Raw genomic sequence first — 14,861 nt, forward strand, 5'->3', positions numbered from 1 at the left:
ATACTAAACAATGATCTTTGCTTCATTGGCATACAGAAAGTTGTGATTCACTTAGGGATAATATAGACACTAAAACAACTTTAGCTTAATGAAGCAGTTTTAGTTTATAGATCATAACACTGCTCTCCTGCACCCCTATGCTGAATTATTTGCCATTTAGAAGTTGTTTTGGTGTCTATAGTGTCCCTCTAAGTCTCTAATACTTTCTATGAACCACAACATTCATTTGTGCTCGTATTAAACATGAGAAAATACCCTCGCCTCCACCCCCTGAATAAAATTAACAAAACGAAACAAAAGGTACAACATACCATTGGATACAATTCCAATTATGTGCAATATGTAGTTCATATTATCAACTGTTCCTGATCCCCCTATAATGGATAACATGGCTCCATATCCTTTTTTTCTTTTAGTACATTCCAATAATAGATATATTTTTGCTCTATGGGCTGGGAATCAATTCAAAGTAGGCTAAAATTCCCTTCCGTGAACAGATCACCAATATCTGTCCTGATAATACAGATGTATATATTCCGAAAGCCATATTGCTACCCAAGTGGTTCGCAAATCACAACATTATATGTTAAATGTATATTCTTTTGTACTTGTGCATGGTATGTGCTCACAATGTGATCCCACAATGCACTGGACAATGCTCAAAATATCTCTATGTAAAAATTGTTGTTGGTTTTTTTTTAAATTATTGGCGTAGATGCTGTATGTGTGAGTTTGTTCTGCGAATAATATGTTTTAGAACGCTTCTTTTTCTAAAAGTATCACGTTTTGCTTCATATTTTTATTACTAAACCTCTTTGGCAGATTCATACGAAGAGAAAGACATTTTAGGAGTAAGAAGGCGGCAATAAGTCGTATTCATTTCGACATATAAACTGATTTCTAGCTGGCAGACATGGTGATTGTTTTTTTTTGGGGGGGGATGGCAAATATAATGTTGCATTCTTCAAAATAATGTTCGGACTGTACAGTACATATGTGTATAGTAGTAACCTGAGTAGGACTTGGTGCTGCTATTAGTCTCGGTAAGAAGTGGACTTTTCATCTAGAACATGTTTGATTTGGCTCTATATTCTGTAACCTCCCTTCCTTTACCAGAGTGGTATTAAACCCCAGGCAGCTAAATGCACGCCTGACTAGCACATCTGTCCCACTTAGTGTTAGGCACTCACTGAAGAAAGATTTTTAGCCTTAGACACTGTTCGTGTGTCATTTAGAAGAAATTGGGGTTTTCTTTAGTAATCATTTTGGTGTACTCTAGTTTTGTTTGTTTGTTTGTTTGTTTTCTGGAGACTCATGGATGTTACAGACCGCTCTTGATAGAAACCAATCTGTTTTTATGAGGTGAAAAGACAACTATTTCATAAACTTATTCTAGAAGAACATTATGCCCTTCCTTGTTCCTACAGAATATTCTTTGCATATGCGTGAGTTTGTGTACCCTGTAGTAATTGTTCATGAGGACTTGGACGGAACCTTTTTCTGAACTCTATTGTGCCGTCAATTTGGTTCCACGCACGGCAATCCCTTTGACCTTCTCCAGTGGAGATCCAGATGGTGTAGAATTGAATGCAGGACTTGGAAGTGACATTTGTTTACAGGACACAATCATTCACAACTCTGACATGAGAGAGGCCTCTCTACTTGTTGACTTTGAATCACAATGGATTATTGGTTGGCAATGCCTGTAACCAGCAAACACACGGCCAAATTTACATCATTTGTGCTCCTACCTCACTTAATCCCCCCCAATTCCAGCTTTCTGTTGCTTTTGTCTTTGTTGTAGGACAAATCACGAAGACTAAGTTAATACACCTCTCATTCCCTATATATTAATATAGCTTTTTCACCATTTTTTTTTTTTTTTTACTGTTTAAATACAGGTATATATTTGTACGAAGGGTTGCCTCTTCTTATAAATAGGGGCAAGTAGGCAGAGGGGTATCAAGAGATTTGGCCGCGCACACACAGGTGAGGTGGACGTACATATAGCAGTTGTACAGCTCATGTGGAACAGGCACTCCTGCTTCTGAGTTCCACTACTACGTGAACGCTACCTATGATGCCTCTGATAATTGTTTTTTTCTTTTTCTTTTAAATGTTTTAATTTTTGCAGACACTTGCATGCATTCTGTCCCATCCTCTGCAGTGTCCTACACATCATTACAGCTGAATCACTGAACTTACTAAACTGAGGTTTTGGTTAAAAAAGCCCCAGACCTAACTAATGCTGGAGTTTACACAGCTGCTACATTGTACTTATGGATTATTATATGCAATCTGTGCGGTAATCATAGCTTTGTAGTGGGAACTGTTTAAAGGATGTTGGCCATAAACTGCCACTAATTTGTGCTATTGGAAACTGGAATTAATAGCCTTGACTGGCACAAAAGAGAGTAAAAATTAGTTTCAAGTGTTTTGATGAAAACCTTTACAAATTGTGTTTGACCCTGGGATAGCCCTTTTATATTAATCCCTCTCATCTGGCATTGTATGCTGTTCTGTAATCATTTGGGGTACTGAAGTGGCAGTGTTAACATAAGAGTTTTAAAATCTAGATTGCAAAATGTTTAATTATTGTAGTTATCTTTGTCCCTTTTTGTCCCGTTTGGAAGTGTGGAATCCAAAATAAGAAGTCTTGCGTTACATGAAAAGGGCCTGCCATGAGCATGTTTACGGATACACCTTCATCATAAAGTGCAATTGATGTGAATTGATAGTGAAATATCTTTTATTTTCTATTTTCCTGTAAGTGCATTGATAATAGATGCTAATCCTTATGATTTAAGCTATTACCCTATGAGTTTCTTGTTATATATTTTTTTTCTCAGCAATTTTTCCATTTTACTCTTTGGTGGATACACCATTAACTATAACTAATTTTTATATCACTAGATATTGGGGAGACTCCATATTGTTTTGTTTCCCCCCCCACAGTCTTAGATCTTATCTTTGGATCGCCACGCACCTTTCCCTGTCTCTCTACATTGAGCTAAGCCTAACTGTGTAGGGTTTAGCTCATTGGCTGAGAACAATCAGCTGACGCTATCACCCAATGAACTAGCCCTGTCTGGCAGCTATTGAATTCTAATAATTCTTCTGGCTCTCATACTGGAGCAGGAGAGGCAACAAGCAGCACCAGGCCAACACCAGTTAATAAGTTAAGCCATTACCAAACGGTTTGACTGCTAACATGGTCAGGGGGCACCAGGGTACTCCAGGCACCATAAACACTACAGCACTCCACAGTGGTAATCTTGCTTGGGGGGCCAGGGCCATTTTTTTGAGGGGTGGGGGGCAAGGGGAGAGGGACACTGCTGCTTTTCTAGGAACAAAATCTGAGTTTTAAGTTTTTCAATGGTTAGTTGTTCTTTTCAGTAAGATTGGATAATCCGTGAAATAATTAAAAAAAAAAATAGAATGCCACCTTCAGACAGATCAGTTGTGAGGCACACGAAGTCTTTTTCCTCTCTCACCCGGTTATTTAATAAAGTGAAAATACAAAGTGAATTCACATTTAAAGGGATACTATAGTCACCAAAACAACTTTAGCTTAATGATGCGGTTTTGGTGTATATATCATGCCCCTGAAGTTTCACTGCTCAATTCACTGCCATTTAGAAGTTAAATCACTTTTGTTTCTGTTTATGCAAACCTAGCCACGCCACCCCCCCCTCCCCCGGCTGTGACTGACACAGCCAAAATGAAAACAAAATGGTTTCATTTTCAATCAAATAAAACTTAATTTAAAAGTTTGTATCTCCTGCTGTGTAAATTGAACTTTAATTAAATATAGGTGGCTGCGGCAGGGTCTAGCACGCTTTTAACAGAGCAGGAGATAAAAAATAAAATCTAAATTGAACAGAATTTACAATAAAGGAAGTGTAAACATTAGATGACTCTTTACAGGGAGTTTTTTGGAAGGTTGTGTAAGTCACGTGCAGGGAGCTGTGACTAGGGCTGCATAAGCAAAGTGATTAAACTCTTAAATGGAAGAGAATTGAGTGGTGAGACTGTAGGGGCATGATCTATACACCAAAACTGCTTCATTAAGCTAAAGTTGTTTTGGTGACTATGGTGTTTGTTCCTTTAAGGTCAAAATAGCCAAACTGGAAAAATTATTTATCAGCTAGGCTTTTAGTTGGGCTACTTTGGGCCTTGATTTGAGTTCAGTTTGAATTCTCACTTTAGTGAATGACTCTGCCAGTGTTTAAAGGACACTTTTTGCTGTTTGTTTTATTTTTTGTGGCTTGGAAATCTGTATGAAATACATTCCCCTTCGCTTTCTTGGTAATATTTTGCCTTGCTTGCAAGGCCAGGCAGTATTTCCTATGTCACAGTAGGACACTTTAGAACATGGAGTAAAAGCCATAGTACAGTTCCCACATCACACCAACCAACCTCTGCGTCTTTAAAAGAAAAGGCAGTGAGGCTGGATGTTGACTGTGATATCAGCAGTTACATTAAATATGAAGCCCTAATAATAAGTGCACACTTGCTTTTATTGAGTATGGAGCCTAGAACTTCACATATGTAAAATGTGACTTGCAGCACTTTCTTTGAAGCCTAACCACAGCTAGGGCACTGTAATTGCAGCCTTTGATTGTGCCGACTTTACTTGTGGATTGGGCCGTGCAGCGGCATGCCTGGCTTGGCAAAACTTCAGCAGAAAGCCCCCCCAGTGAAGCTTCAGATGTGGGCCGTGCTCATTCTGCGTGCTACATGCCTGTGGTTTCATGAAAAGAATCCTGATTTGACCTGTTTTTTTTGTTTAGTTTTTTTAAGGTTTGCAGAAAACTGCCATGTTTCTGTCTTCCTAAGTACTCTTTGTTTTTAATAGGGCAAATTGTTGTTTAGGTTCTATAGGGAATGTCAAGTAGCTTGTGCCACACAGTATACGTTTTGGAGGAGACCGTATCTGCTGTCAATGGGGCTGATTCATGTATGCTTCTTCAAGAGGTGGAAGGGACTTAAGTGATTAACCCAACCCCAAATATAGATCTAACTTACTAGTTGATTGTTCCAGAGGATAAGTGCTTCTCAAGCTAAAAAAAAGTGGAATTACAGAGAGTATAAACTAGAGGAAATATTATGCCACCACTGACCACAATACAGCATTTTTTCCATTCTTCTGGCACATTCAGCAAATAAACATTATTTATTCTATACTGTCTAACTTTAAAATACATTAACCCCCTCCTCCCACCCCCCCCCCCCCCCCCCCAAAAAAAAAACATTCTACAGGGTTATTCATTAAATTCAACGTGGATCTTCTTTTACTTCAAAATAGCTATAACAGTGGTTCCCAAACTTTTTAGGTTCAAGGTGCCCTTAATATTTCAGTATTTTTCCAAGGCACCTCAAGTCAAAATTTCTAGGTTGTATAAATGTACAGCGCTGCAGCATTTACTGGCGCTATAGTGTAATGTACAGTGTTGGTGTTTGAGGTGCTTGTATATAGTTTATGTGCTTTAATACAGGGGTGTGTTTGTATTTAATGTTTGCGTTTTATTGCAGGGGTGTGTCTGAATGTAATGTACACTTTTAAATGCGGATGTACATTTGTGTGAAGTATTTTTGTTTGAGTGAAGGGGTGTGTTTGTATATTTATTTTGAGTTTGAATGCAGGGTGTGTTTGTATGTAATATTTGTGTTATATTGCAGGAGTGTGCTTGTATGTTGTGTTGGTGTTTGACTGCTTGGATGTATGCACATACACTACCACATACATACATACACAGATATTTATGCACATTATTACACAGATGCATATAAATACATAGACACATACACACAAATTCATAGACACTGACATATACACGCATATAGATGCACACAAACTCATACACACACATAGATACACACCGACATATACACATGCACTCTGACACACACACAAACATTGATACATGCCCACACCATGACACAGATACACACACTGACATTAAAACCCACACCCAGATGCACATAGACAGATGTGTGCGCAGACACAGAAGCACACTGACATATATATATATATATATATACACACACACACACACCCTGACACACACACACTCATACACATACACACACTCCTACACATACACACAAGTGATTTTTATTTAAAAAATATCTCCAGCCACACTCCTGTCGGCTTACCTTATGTGCCAGGAGGGTGGCTTGGAGTCCTGCTGCTGGTGGGAGTGAGGGGTCTGGAGCTCTTCATGCTCATCTCCACTCACGCTGCAGCTGCCTTCTCCCGCGCTGTCTACTTGCAGGATGCTGGCAGGAAGTGACAGGCTGTCACTTCCTCCCAGCCAGCCGACATTACAGGTGCCTGATCACGGTCTTAGAGGAACGCTGCACCAGACCGGGCCCCTTTTCAGCAGTAATGTTTCCCAGGTGCTATAATCAGGGCACACAGTTTGGGAATTGCTGAACTAAATCCAGCTGACAAATATTTTGTCCTAAAATTTGAGATTTGCTTTAAATTTCTGTCATTTCCCAATTTAGTAAATACACCTGTCAGTCATGTTGCTACTGTAACAGGCATTTACCTGAATGCTACTCTAATTTTTTTTTTTTTTTTTTTTTTTTTTTTTTTAATTGTGGGTGCAGGCCACAATTGGTTGATTCAAAAAAAATTTCCGTATAGGTTTTGTGCATTTAAAAAGTTGTACTCAATCCTGTATTTGAAAAGTATTTTTTTTTTTTGGACATTGTTTTCTTTTTTACTACACAGAGCTTTAGTAGATTAAGGACAGATCTTTTAAAATTACTATAAATATAAACTATATAAATGAGGGGGCTATATTGTGTATTTTTGTGTGTTTTGGGGTCACTGGGTTCTGTTTAGTGAATATAACCCAAATTGTTTTAAATCCCAGAGTGATGATAAACCTTTCGCTATGTTATGCCTTGCCCACTTCTGTGGTATTTATTCCTCCTTTTTCCCCTAATAGCAAAACAAGCCTGCCTGGACTTAAAATAAAAAGTCCAGGCAGGCTTGTTTTCTGATACATAATTCTAAGAACTCATAACAATTATACAAATTTTTTTTGGAAATTGTTAAATTGCTAAATCAATGTATATAGTGTTGGATATAGAGTTCCTTATTTAGTTTGTATAAAATATCAGGAAAAGAAATTGTCAGGAATTTAGTGATTTAACATTTTAGGCCAAATCCAGCAATGTTTCCGTTCAGCCATTTTGGTCCAAAGTCATAAAATCTTCACATTCTGTTGAAAAACGCTGAATGTGTTGAATTGTTCACACATAGAACCTGCTGTGGGCTTAATACCTTAAAATGCCCCTACTGTGGAAGGTCACATCTTAATGACCATTGTAATAGATTGTTCTAGAAACTGTCATTCACAGTAAGATTGCATTAAAGCTGTAAACTAGCTGGGACAGGGTATATTTCCATTAGAGTGTTTGTTATGGGTGGAGCACTCTGGAGCACACAATTCCCAGGGTAAATACTCTCACATCCAATGTAGAAAGGTCAGAATACAAGCCCATGAAAGTTGATACTATTCTTGGAGCGGCATCTTGTTGCCTCCATCAGGCATTCCATCATATCTCTCATCCCACTGCATGTATCACTCCAGAAGTATGTTGTGGTTTTATTTACTGCCATTGCTCCCTTTTTCCATTCCTTTCTAAAGGTCTAATCTGCTGACAACTCATTCATTAGCTTAGAACTGTCATATTTTCTAGTATCTTCCCTAGATGTTGTAAGCTTCATAGTCATCTCACGAAGGGTAAGGATTACTTTTAAGACAGGCTTCTAAAACCACATCCAAGTGTTAACCTATGTGAATGGTAGCAGGGCTGTGTTTACAGTGTGAAGCACCCTGTGTAATGGACGGGTGATTCAATATTTCAAGAACGACATTCTGGCTCCCAACTTTCATGTGTTATTTAATAAAAAATAAAATAAAATTCTAATATCAAGAAAACAAAATACAACTGGATGCAAACATTCAAAAAATAGTGAACTGTTGTTCTGAAACTGGAGTAGTTACGGATTACAAGATGGGCTAGTTATTGGCATTCTGAGTTTCATGAATGGCTGGCTAAATAGATTTGGTCCATGTGCAGAGTGACAAAGCTGCCATTAATTCACATTATGATATCGCGGCTTTGTCCACAGTCCCACAGACCACACATTTTTTTTTTTCCCCCCATGTGGGTTGATATAAAAACGTAATACACTTTCCTAGAGTCTGTATGCTAAGGGCTATATTCTATAGTGTATAAATGTATCTTAAATTATATTCTATGCCTTGTGTCTTTATTGAATAACCCTGAGAATGTTATAACACAAAGTCGCCAAACTGGAAACATAGCTGAATTAGAGAATATTTCCAGTTTAGCATTTAGAATCTTAAATTTTAAATTCACTTTAAATTATCACGTTAGTGAATATTCCTGTGTGTGTCATTGGATTAGTTATTAACATATACAGGGATGAAGCAGATTAGCCGTTTGATCTTTTTTTTTTTTTTTCTTCACCTGAATAGAAGTATTTTTATTTTTTTTTAATATTCATACTAACCCAAAGTGGACCTTATGCTTCAGATAACAATAATAAAAACTGCATTTTAAGATGCTCCTTTCTAATTATGTAAATCTAGCATTTCATCCGTTTTAATAATGATGTTAATTCTTGGTATTTTACTCACATTGAACCTTTGTGCCAAAGTCTTAGACACTGCTGTTACAGGGTCATTTAATTCCATCCTATTCCATGGCCTCTTCCAGAGCAGAGTCTGGCGCAGGTCTGTGATGGTTATTATAACCCCCAGACATCAAAGGCAGCACTAAGAAGAAATGGTCTGAACATAGTAGAGCTTTATTTCACCCTGTGCCATAGACATTCCTGGCTCCTAATCGGGAGCAGCTCTGAATCACTGGTCTTGTATCAGGCTGCTGTGAACCTAATGGCCTGGCGCCTCTGGGCCAATCTTTAACAGGAAGCCCAATGTTTTCTTGTAAGGTTTAGAGGAAAACCTTCTCAGGAAGAGCAACCTGGACTAAATCCTTTGAACGTTGAGGATGAAAAGCTTTAAAAGTAAATAAAACCTGTGGGGTGCTCTTGCTCTTATTTCTTTGCAGTTTGCACAGCCCACGTTTAACTCGTCTTGAAAAGGAAGCTCACTGGAAGCATGCAATGTACTACTGTAAAGACTGGCGCAGGACTCGGTTCCATAGATTTAGAAACAAAGAATGTGACGACAGATAAGAACCATTCGGCCCATCTAGTCTGCCCAATTTTCTAAATACTTTCATTAGTCCCTGGCCTTATCTTATAGTTAGGATAGCCTTATGCCTATCCCACGCATGCTTAAACTCCTTTATTGTGTTAACCTCTACCACTTCAGCTGGAAGGCTATTCCATGCATCCACTACCCTCTCAGTAAAGTAATACTTCCTGATATTATTTTTAAACCTTTGTCCCTCTAATTTAAGACTATGTCCTCTTGTTGTGGTAGTTTTTCTTCTTTTAAATATAGTCTCCTCCTTTACTGTGTTGATTCCCTTTATGTATTTAAATGTTTCTATCATATCCCCCCTGTCTCGTCTTTCCACCAAGCTAGACATGTTAAGATCCTTTAACCTTTCCTGGTAAGTTTTATCCTGCAATCCATGAACCAGTTTAGTAGCCCTTCTCTAAACTCTCTCTAAAAGTATTAGTATTAGCTTTCCAATAAATATAGATCATATATGCTACTGACTGTACAACGAATATATCAAAATAATATTTCAGCCATACGTCCATCTTCATAAGGTATAACTAAGTGGATATATTATTTCCATATAACAGCGAATGAGCCGTCCAAGCAGGGGCGTATTAGCCGCGAGGCAAACAAGGCATTTGCCTTGGGCGGCATTTTTCAGGGGGCGGCAAAAAAAGCCGCCCCCAAATGCCCAGGGCAAATGCCTTGTTAGCCTTGCGGCTAACAAGGCATGCTGGGCGGCCGGCGGGCTGCTGGGCAGTGCGGGTAGGTAGGCGGCCGGCGAGGGAGCACTTCCTCTGAGCGGTCTGCTCAGCTCCCTCGCGCGCCGCAGAGTGAGGCTGGGAGCCGGAATATGACGTCATATTCCGGCTCCGCCTCCCAGCCTCACTCTGTGGCGCGCGAGGGAGCTGAGCAGACCGCTCAGAGGAAGTGCTCCCTCGCCGGCCGCCCAGCTACCCGCACTGCCCAGCAGCCACTGGACCACCAGGGAGACAGATACCCCCCCCAGCATTCCCAAAGGTAAGGAGGCTGGGGGGGTTAAATGTAAAAAAAATAATGTATTAAATATGTGAGTGAGTGAGTGTGTTTGTATGTCTGTTAGTGTGTGTGTGTGTCTGTTAGTGTGTGTATGTCTGTAAGTGTGTGTCTGTTAGTGTGTGTGTGTATGTCTGTTATTGTGTGGGTATGTCTGTTAGTGTGTGTGTGTGTGTGTGTGTATATGTCAGTGTGTGTGTGTGTGTATGTCTGTTAGTGTGTGTCTGTGTGTGTCTGTTAGTGTGTGTGTGTGTGTGTGTGTCAGTGTGTGTGTGTGTATGTCTGTTAGTGTGTGTGTATGTCTGTATGTATGTGTGTGTCTGTTAGTGTGTGTGTGTGTGTCTGTTAGTGTGTGTTTTAGTGTGTGTGTATGTAAGTGTGTGTGTGTATGTTAGTGTGTGTGTGTGTGTATCTGCTAGTGAGTGTGTGTGCGTATTTGTCAGTGAATGTGTGTGTGAGGCGGGACGGGGGAAGGGTTGGGTGGGGGTGGCGCGGGCGGGGGGAGGGTTGGGTGGGGGGTGGCGCGGGCGGGGGGGGAGGGTTGGGTGGGGGTGGCGTGGGCGGGAGGGGGGCGCCTGAGTTTTGTCCTGCCTAGGGCAGCACAAAACCAGGATACACCACTGCGTCCAAGGGTTAATATATTTTCATTCCACCACATTCTAAGCACAGAATATCATTCTAGATGTATTTCTGCGGTTAACCTCAAGCCGATGGTTTCATTCTTTTTACATCAAGCTGTCCCGTTTGACTGGGAAAATAAAGCTGGTTGCAAGTAAAGTGCTGGCAGGCTAAGACATGTTCCACAATTTTACCTCCTCTTAACTTGAAAGATCCAAAAAAATAGCTCTCATTATCATTATAAAGAATGTTCCTAATAGTCTGTTTGGGGACTAATCTTTAAAAGACAATAATATTGTCTACATAACTATTTTTACAAAAGACATGAGAGAGAAGGCTCATTAAAGAGATCTTAATAAACTTTAATGTCACCCCTTAAACCACAAGGACATTAATTTGAGATCTGAAGTTAAAGTAACGTTTTAAGTGAAATCCCAAGTCAATTCAACACTATTAATACCAGATTCATAAATATTACACTTTTGTTTTCCTGCCGTTCGCTTCCTGTAAAGCAAAAGTAAAAAACTTTTTTCTTTGAAGATGTGAATATTTTTTTTTTTTTTAGAATTTATATTTTATTGGTTTGTACATTTGAGCATACAGTATTGTCAACGACTGGGAGTAGAAATAATAAGACACCCCTGCCGCTCTGGAAACTTGTTTAGTTCCTGTTGCCTCCGCTGGGCCAGTGTGTGGTAGCTTGAGGGTCTTAAGTAGTGTCTCAGGGTCTTGATCCGATGTTAAGGATAGGGTCTTGTGTTACTGCAGGACCATTAATGCTCCATCTAAGCCCAATCTGTAGCGGACTAGTTTGTCCCTTAAAATTCTTGCAACAGGGGTCAGCTTTCATTTCTCTGCGAGAACCGCAAAGGGTAGGTCTCCATACAGCGACATTTTGCTGCCTTCAAATGTAACCGTTCCTGTTGTCCTGGAGTGGGTTCGGATCGCAGAATGAACGGCAATGTCTCTAGTGGCCACTATAATGTCTCTGGGAGAGTTAGTTTGGGCCATGGCAACTTTTTGGATCCGGAAAGCCGATAGCAGAGTGGAGGGGTCCAAACCTCCCTTAATGCCCATGGGTGTGAGCAGCCTCTGGATGTAAGGCAGTAAGGTCTCTCCATTAACCACCTCTGGGACTCCTCTCAGGCAGACATTCCGACGCCTGTGTCTGGATACCATGGTAGTCGCAGCTCTGTGTACTTGCTGAACTTGATGAGTGAGCTCTGTCACTTGGGTCTCAATCGTTTGCAGCCTCTCCTCCCTCACTTTTTTCCTGTCCTCCACTCCTCTAATTTTCTAGCTCATAATGCCTATGTCTTTTTGGGCCTCTTGGAGATTTTTTTTCCAGACTTTGCGTAAGTCTAGGAGCAGCCTCTTAATGTCACCTTCTGTTGAGGGTGCAGAGTCATCATCTGACTCGGTCTCCGGTTCAGCTTCACTGGTGGGAAGATGTAGGAGACTCACGCTCTTCCTGAGACTCCTCCGATGCCTCCACTGCAGGTTGTGCCGCAGGTGCCATCTTGGGAGCCTCTTGTGGTGCAGGCCTCTCGAAGGAGAGCTTGATGTCCGGTAATCTCGTGCTCTCAGGCACCAGGAATCTTCTGTTCTTGCGGCCCATAATGTCATCTGGTAGTGTCCGTACCGCAGGAGTCTCCTTGGGATAGTTTAGCTGAGGGAAAGCCGTTTTTATTGCGGTGTCTGTACAGCGCTTCTCTGGAACAAGTCTGGTAGTCTCATAGTCGGCCACGCCCCCTGAAGATGTAAATTTTAAAACCAAGCAACTGTTTTATTGAATAGCAATTCCTGTTCAATTTCTAAAAGTGAAGCAATCAGCCTAGACATTCTGTTGATTTTCATGGTGATTGCTCTATGTTAAAAGCTATGTCTACAAATGCTCTCTATGCATAACCAGTTATGAAGTAGAACTATATGAACCATATGAGTTTGCCAGATTTTGTGTGTGTGTTCTTAATTGTGCATTAGTTCTGTTATTTATGAGACCTACTGACTATTGTCATTTTTTAACATGCTTCCAAATTCTGTCTGAAATAATAACATGCAGTGTTTCTGAAACATTTGCCATGCTTCTAAAAGGTGTAATGAGGCAACATAATAATAGTTACTGGACTTTATGAACAAAGGCATTGCCATAACAAAGGGAATATTGTTTACATAAAATTCATGTATTTACTTTTGGTTTTATTTTCTTCTAGTGCCAACAAAACATTCCAGTAAATGCTTTATATCTCTGCTTGGGAATATAGTAGACCTAACTCATATTTTATTATGTTTTTGTTTTTGAAGGAGGAAAAAAGAATACATTCTCAACGTGTAAAGCAAAGGCAGCAACAGCAGGAGGCCTCCTGGAGATGGAAGCTTGTTAAAACGTCACAACTTCTTCATAACCAGCATCGCCATTTCCCAAGGAGCCTGCCAATGACCTTGACCTGTCATTGCTAGAGACACTATACCGTATAGACAATCACTGCCTGAAGTTTGGCATCCTGGTACCTGCCAGGCCTTCACATAATGCTACTAGATCTATACCCCCAGGGTAGGAAGACTTTGGATTCTTGGCAAAGGTGCAACGTCCATATATTTTATTATCTTTTTTTTCCTTCTAATTCATATCTTGCCTTCCTACCTGCTGGAATACATACATATGTGAAGTTCTCTATTTAATCCAGCCACAGACCAAACAGAGTTCTGATCTTGGACATAAAACAATGAGGAGACATTCTGTCTCTTGCTAACCTCGTTTATTTAAAAATGGAGCAAAAGGATCAATTTTTTTTTTTTTATTTCATCATTGTATTGCGTATTCTCCATAAAACTTGAATGTTTTTATATATCAGAATTTAGGATTGATGTATATTTTATTAGTTGGGGTATAAACAGAGTCTGCTTTTCCTGCAAAAAAGACAAACCTTTTTTTTTTTTTTTTCTGCTTGAAAACCTGGATATTTTAAGAATTGTCATGTATCTTTGGTCTTGACTAGCACATGTGGAAATCAAACACGTTTTCTGTTATATCTTAGTTGTGTCTGAATTGTTACAAACATTGCTGTTTGTTTTTTCTCCTGATGTTTTTGTACAACTGGTGATGATTGGAAGATGCCATTCAGCATAGCATCTCATAAAAATTGGGTTCAGTTGTAAAATGCATCAGCCCTTCACCCTTTTGCTGGCAAAGGGGCCTCCGAACCACACAATAGTGCCTCTTACAGCAAAAGAGTCTCTCTCTCTCTTTTATTTTTTATTTTTATTTTTTATTTTTCTCCTAATAATCCGTACTCAACGTTTTGTGTGTGTGTCAAATGCATATTTAATATAAAAAAAAAATCATTTTGTAAGAGTCCTTTGCTCATTTGGAGACCGGTAAGATGCTTCACGAGGACAGGACAATGTATCCCTCTTCTTTCATTGTGAAGAAAGCCCAGCACTTGGATTCATTGTAACAATGTCAGTTGTACTGTATTGTACTTGGTTTTGTATATTCTTCCTCTAATAGCCTTTAGTGGGATTTGATGCCAGTTGTTTGGGAAAAAAAAGCATTTTAATGTGTACCCCTTCTTTAATTGCAAGGCATAGGCTTTGCCCACCCCGCCCCAAAATAATTGTCAACAAAACTTTTCTCTTTTTTTTTTCTTTTTCTTCTTTTTTTTTTTTGTCATTCCAATATGAGTTGATGTGCTGAGCATATGTTTTTAAAGAAAAGCTTTGTAATAAAAAAAAAAAGTAAGTCGTTGTTTGATGTGTATGTCTCAATAGCTATACGTTCACCATTTAAAGCATTTATACCAGACCTTGGAATTACTTGATTGGTCAGTGTTTTTGGCAACAAATCTCTTAACAAAAGTATACTTGACTGTAGATTTCATCCTTCACCTTAAAGATGATGCTAGTAGATGGACACTCACCAGTAGATCTAATCAGCATCGCATAATTCTTATTTTATGAATGTAC

The 14,861-nt window shown here is 39.5% G+C and overlaps 1 protein-coding gene across 2 annotated transcripts in view; it reads left to right on the forward strand.

Moving 5' to 3' along the window:
- Positions 1–14,587, forward strand: part of LEF1 (lymphoid enhancer binding factor 1) — a 95,770-nt gene extending 81,183 nt beyond the window's left edge. The window contains exon 10 of one of the 2 annotated variants that reach the window (XM_063458366.1): positions 13,200–14,587. In XM_063458366.1, the coding sequence (XP_063314436.1) occupies positions 13,200–13,279 (80 nt within the window). In that variant the 3' untranslated portion in view covers positions 13,280–14,587. The remainder of the gene's footprint in view (positions 1–13,199) is intronic. The other variant, XM_063458367.1, reaches the window with a different exon arrangement.
- The last annotated feature ends 274 nt before the right edge of the window (positions 14,588–14,861 follow it).

This window comes from Pelobates fuscus, chromosome 6 (assembly GCF_036172605.1).
Source record: "Pelobates fuscus isolate aPelFus1 chromosome 6, aPelFus1.pri, whole genome shotgun sequence".
NCBI classification, from domain to species: Eukaryota; Metazoa; Chordata; class Amphibia; order Anura; family Pelobatidae; genus Pelobates; species Pelobates fuscus.